The sequence below is a fragment of the Clarias gariepinus genome, chromosome 3 (genome assembly GCF_024256425.1).
Source record: "Clarias gariepinus isolate MV-2021 ecotype Netherlands chromosome 3, CGAR_prim_01v2, whole genome shotgun sequence".
Taxonomy (NCBI): domain Eukaryota; kingdom Metazoa; phylum Chordata; class Actinopteri; order Siluriformes; family Clariidae; genus Clarias; species Clarias gariepinus.
Window position 1 is genome coordinate 34419001 of NC_071102.1, and position 6000 is coordinate 34425000.

Sequence of the window (6000 nt, forward strand, 5' to 3'; positions counted from 1 at the left end):
TATTTATTTATTTTTTACTCTGCTTCCTCGTTTAACACGGGGCCTAACTAACCTGGCAAAAAATAGCTTCTTAAGTACTAGCACTTTAGCAATTCAGGCACCCGAATGCACGCACTCAAACCACACACACACACACACACATACATGAATCCACCTTCGAACCAGATTCGGCCACGATGGCAGATTGTCGTGATCTCGAAACAGTGAGATGTTTCATCCAATGTGATTCGTGATCGCATTGCGTCCCATCTTTAGCGTCTCCAAGATTTTATTTTTTTTAGTCTAGGTATCAGTAATCTAGTTATCTGATATCTATTTCATCAGTCTAACAAGACACAACCAACACTACATTATGGCTGCTGTCGATAAACCCACAGTTCCCTACCCTTCCCGAGCCCTCCCAAATCCAATCCCACTCTCATCCCCCCCGCGTATCCCTTTCCCGAGGCACGAGTCAAGAAACCGGTCAAAAGTTAACGATGGGTTATAATACATATAAAAATTGTGCCAAACTTTCTCTGTTTTTCTTTCTCTTGCTCTCTCTCTCTCTATTATCTCACACACCGTCGACACAGTATTCCCACAATTCAATAAGGTACAGTAAGTAAATGAGAGCCTGAGAGATTGAACAAATCAGGTAGGGAAAGATGGACTGACTGTGTCATTTAGATCACAAACTCCCAAATGTCTTTATTTTAATTTTGTGTCACTGGTTTCTTTTTTTTTTTTTTTTGACTCATTACAAGAAATCGTATGCTCTCGTAGTAGTTCATACTTTTTTCATTTGCTTCTGTTTATCTGGTCTCTATTTACAGAATAGGATTGGCGCTAGGCTTTGTGTTATTGATTTTTAAAGGTTCGTATGTACAGACGTTTCAGTAGGCTTGGAGAACACCTAGGAAAACCTTGAAGAAAAAAAAAAAGTTCTCCAAGCCATAGTAACACAGAGAAGGAGGAGGGGGCACCCGATGTCCATGATCCAAGGGGCCGGTCTCAGAAACAAATAAAAACTCCCTTTTAAATGGAGCATCAAATACAAGTCTTGTGGCCAGGTATAGCCGAGTCAAGTCTCGTTCAGAGTCCTGCACATCAGAGTCCATCTGAAAGAGGAAGAGAGAGAGCGAGAGAGAGAGAGAGATAGAGAGAGAGTACGGGAAGGGAATAAAGGCAACTCCACAGGGGCAGCTTCTTCCTGCTGCTGCCTTCATGAGTGCAGTTCCTCACGGTCTGATGTTCAGTAACAAGTACTTATGTTTGTGCACTTGTGTTTCTGTGTGTTTGTGTGTGTGCATTCCAGTTTGTGTTCTGGCTCAAAAAAAATATTTTTGGCAACACTGAAGAGCTTTCAAAGTGAGACCGAGAGAGTTCTTTGCACGCTGATGCGTAAAGACGAACCCCCCTTTTTCCAGACGAATCAGCTCTCGATAAACAATGAAAGGGAGAAGAAAAAGAAGTAAAATCTGGAAAAGAAAACAATGCAGGAATGATAAGTGTATAATAATAATAAAAAAAAAACAGTAAATGTACCATGAAGAAAAAAAATCCATGGGGAATGGTTGAAAATATCCTCAGTTGTTGAGGGAACTTTGGACTTGGGAATAAACCCGAACGAGTGTGTGGACTAGGTTTGCTCCGAAGCTGCCTTATAGAACCTGCTGCCACTGAGACTGAGCTGAGACTTCTCTCTGTTTACACTTCCAAACTAGCAAACCGAGAGGATTGAACAGAAACGTTAGAGATGGGAGAGACTGGGGGAGTTTACTCTCAGTCACAGGCTGGTGACCAGCTGCATCTGTCCGTCCCCCTCAGTGTGCGGAGGCTCAGGGGGATTGTGGGGATGGGCGTGGGCTTGGGTTTCTGCTCCAGGTCTCGTTGGGGGTGTCGGGTAGAAGGTGTGCATGGCGCTGCCTAGTGCAGGTCTGCCTGAGCTGTAGTAGAGCTCGTCGGGGCTGCTGTCTGGGTATGGCGAGTCTCGCAGGTTGGTGATGCTGGTGTACAGCGAGTCTCTGGCAGGCGAGTCTGGACCTGTGGCAGCGCCTGTTGCGGCTGCGCTGTGCCCCTGGCTCTCATTTGAGTCATTCATATAGCTCTCACTCTCCTCTGCATCACTCTGGTAAAGAACTGACTGGGCGCGCTGCAGAAGCAACGGCTCCTCCAGAGCCTTGTATAACAGCTCTACGTCTTGTGGGGTCCGGTGCCGCTGGCCCTCGTCCTCTGCTTCCTGTTCCACAGCAGTCACCCGATCGACTCCATGCCCTGCACTCGCCCCAGACCCTGTCCCAACCCCGACTCCAGTCGTACGTCCTCGCACCAGGGTACCGCCAATTCTCTCTCCTCCTCCTTGCCGCAAGTTGTTGTGCACCAACTCGGAAATGATCATCTTCTCAAATGCTGCCGCGTCCGAGAGGTTGCGCCGGATCCCACCCAGAGTCTCTGCGCCACGTGGATTCAATAAAGGAGGTGGACTCTCGTCGGATCCGCCCCCAAGAAAGTCACAGCTGCCACCTTGTCCGCCCGGCCCGGAAACTCCAGCACGAAGCGAGTAGCTGTTGTTGAAATTTCCATTCAGTGGCAGAGTCTCCATTCCACCGTGATCACGATTCCTAGCCAGAGTGCTCTCTGTGTGTTCGGAGAAGAAGAAGGGGGGGGGGGGTATAGTGAACACTTCATTACCTTTTTTAATCAAAACCGAGATTCACAGCACAAAAATCTGGGATTAAATCAATAAAGACACTTCCAGCGCAAGATTAATAGGCTTATGAAAGGAGGCTGGCTATTAACAGGGAGTGGAAATTGTGTACACAGGAACACAAGGCTCCAGTGCACAGGGTAAGAGATTAGCACTAAGGTAACACTGGCTGTTTAAATTAAGTGGGAGAGAAATAGAGAAATAAAGCGACTCTTACTTGGATCACGAAAGGTTCCTGTAGGACGACAGTAAAAAAAAAGAAACAAGAAAAAGATTAAATAAATAGACCAACAACAATCTTTTATAAATAAATATTTTAATACAAGTTTTCTAAAAAAAAAAGGAAAATTCGCATCCCGTTTGTCTGAGAGAAAATATTATGTCTAGAACAATGTACTGTAGAAATAGAAATAGACACCAAATAGACACATTTTAATATAAAAAAGAAAGTAACATTAAAAATGAATACAAGACAGAAAATTAGCTAGTTATAAATTTAACTAGTTAAAAAGATAGCTATTTGTAAATTTAGATAGTTAGATGGAATGTAGCTAATTTATAAGTATAGCTAGTTAGAAAACTAGCTAATTAAAAATTTAGCTAGCTTTGAATGTAACTAGTTAGAAATTTAGCAAATTAAAATTGTAAATAGATCGTTAGCTAGTTAGAATTTTAGGTAGCTAAAAAGGAACTAGTTAAATTTAGATAAATATACCTAAAACTTAATGAGTTAGAATGTAAGCTAGTTAGAAATGTAACTATTTAGAAAGGTAGCTAGCTAGAAAATTGGTTAGTTAGAATTTAACTAGGAAGTTAAAAATGTAGCTAGTAAGAAATTTAAGTAGTTAGAAAGTGTGTTATTAAATATCTAATTGGTTAGAAAGTTATCTTGTTAGAAATGTAAACATTTAGAACGTTAGCTAGTTATAAATGTAACTAGTTGGAAAATTAGCTAATTATAAATTTAACTGATTTAAAAGTTAGCTAGTTAAAAATTTTGGTTAATTAAAATTGTAATTAGTTAGAAGTTTAGCTGTTTAGAAAGTTATCTGATTAGAAAGTTATCTACTTAGAAAGTTAGATACTTTCAACTTTACTTCTTTTCTCATGAGTAGCAACATTTATGGTTTAGCCGTAGCATTAATTTTGCAGTGTTTTTAGTTTTTTTAAATTCAATTTTGGTCTCGTGAGCCAACAGAAGCCAAGAAATATTTAACTGTTTGTTTGTTTGTTGGTTTAGATTTTTTTCTCTGCTGGATGGAAGTTCCTTCTTAGAAACTCTGCTAAAATCTTGATGCAAATTTCAAATAAGTGAACCAAATTACATCCACATAATTACTTTTAAAAATCTTACATTTTATTATTTTATTTTTGACTTTTAGAGTGCAATAAAGAAAAAATAGACTCAGATATTCCAAAACAAATCTGTGTTTTTGCTGTGTGTATGAACAGAGGCTTTGTCACAAATGCACAGCACCGGATTTCATCATGTATCACGGTGCTAACTAAGAGCCCCGCCATCCTGCTGTTATCACCCTGAAGGGGGCAGATTTTTTCTGTAGGCTGACAGAGCAAGAGCACGAACCGTGATTCATACATCCTCATATGTCTGTGACAGTGATTATTTTGGCTTTCACTCCTTTCAAATGGCAGTACCTTCTTTTTTTTTAACCTGTCGCCGTTTATTGAACAGCAAGACACTCACGTGCTGGAGGGGTTTAAATTTTAATGCATGGTATGACTTTAATCAAGGCTCGCCAGTGCTGAGAAAGAAAATGAGAGAAACAGAGGGAGAGAGAGAGAGTAATTAGACATTCTAATGAAGCCCTCCTCCTGTGTGAATATTCTAAAAATGCGCTGCAGGCTGCGGGGAACTAAGCTAAGCTGAGTCGAGGCTGACGCATTACGCCGCGCAAGAGAGAACTTTGTAAAATATTCAGCAGAGACAACGTCTTAAATTTCACTCCTCTGACACCGAGACTGCATTTCCCTCCCTCTCTCTCTCTTTCCCTCTGTCTATCTTTCCGTCACCGATAGCAGGGTTATTCGAGTCGGACGCTGAGCTTCTCGATGTGTTAAATCTCGAAGGAGATTCTTCTCCCACTCAGCTGTCAATCACGCTGCCTTGCTTTGCTTGCTTCTGCCTCTTTTACAGATCGATATTTCAGTCCGTAGATCAAACAGGCGGGATTTGGAACTTGTCGACTGGACGGCCGGGTGCTGGACATTTGTCTGAATCACACTGACAGCATGTGAACACGGAAAAAAGAAGATACAAATATATGGATGGAAAGAGACGTTAGTACTGTATATGCATTGATATAACAGAGACTGACCAGTGGAGTTGAAGACTCCAGGTGATGGAGGTGTAAAGCTCTCAGTTAGCAGGGTGTTGTAGGGCGAGGAAGGTGTGCGCGTCTGCAAGACCTGATTCGGCAACAGGTGATTCCCCATGGGAGCTAAACAAGAGAGAAAGGCAGAAAGAGAGAGAGAGAATATAAAGACCCAGACATTGATTTCCTAAATGTGTCTAATGAATAGGAAAATATCCATAAGAATAAAGATTGTGTGTAAACTAATACCACCAACAAAAAGAGGTGGGCAAAGTACACAAATTCTGTGCTTAAGTAAAAAAATCTTTTGGGATTTTCCCCTGATTATCTCCCTAATTTAGACGTATCCAATTCCCACGCTCCTGACTGATATGAGAGCGCCAAGTGCCTTCCTTCCCTCCCGGCTGAGAGAGCTCGGCCAATCAGCTCTCTCTAGGCCCCCGGCTGCGGGAGGCTACAGCATCAACTGGGAATCGAACTTGTAATGTCCAGATGATAGGGTCAGCACTTTACCACTGTGTGTCTAATGGACAGGTCTGATCTCACATTCCAGGTAAGAATCTGAAGGAGTGAGATTGTGAGAGACAAGTGATTAGGTACATTAATGCTGCTGAGTTTAAAGAGGAGCGCATGCTGTGAAGAGTCCCACTGCGGACCTGTAGGACACACACACACACACAGTACATACTCCCTACACCCACACACTCTATTCATTCTCTACAAACACACACAGTACTCATTCCCTAAATACACTATTCACCCCCCCCCCACACACACACACTACACTCTGCACAAATACTCATTCTCCACACACACATTGTTCATTCTCTACACACACAATATTCATTCTACACACACACACACAAACACAATATTCTTTTTCTCTACACACACGCACACACACACTATTCATTCTCTACACACACACACACACACACACACACACACACACACACACACACACACACACAAACCTGA

At 42.0% G+C, this 6000-nt stretch overlaps 1 protein-coding gene across 5 annotated transcripts in view; it reads right to left on the reverse strand.

The window, feature by feature from the left end:
* Positions 1 to 432: 432 nt before the first annotated feature.
* adgrl1a (adhesion G protein-coupled receptor L1a) overlaps positions 433 to 6000 on the reverse strand; it is a 209955-nt gene continuing 204387 nt past the window's right edge. For 4 of the 5 annotated variants that reach the window (XM_053492161.1, XM_053492158.1, XM_053492160.1 and 1 more), the window contains 3 exons: positions 5026 to 5148; positions 2907 to 2924; positions 433 to 2619 (listed from right to left, as the gene is read on the reverse strand). In XM_053492161.1, the coding sequence (XP_053348136.1) occupies positions 1769 to 2619; positions 2907 to 2924; positions 5026 to 5148 (992 nt within the window). In that variant the 3' untranslated portion in view covers positions 433 to 1768. Of the gene's footprint in view, positions 2620 to 2906; positions 2925 to 4658; positions 4932 to 5025; positions 5149 to 6000 lie in introns of those variants that run through there. The other variant, XM_053492162.1, reaches the window with a different exon arrangement.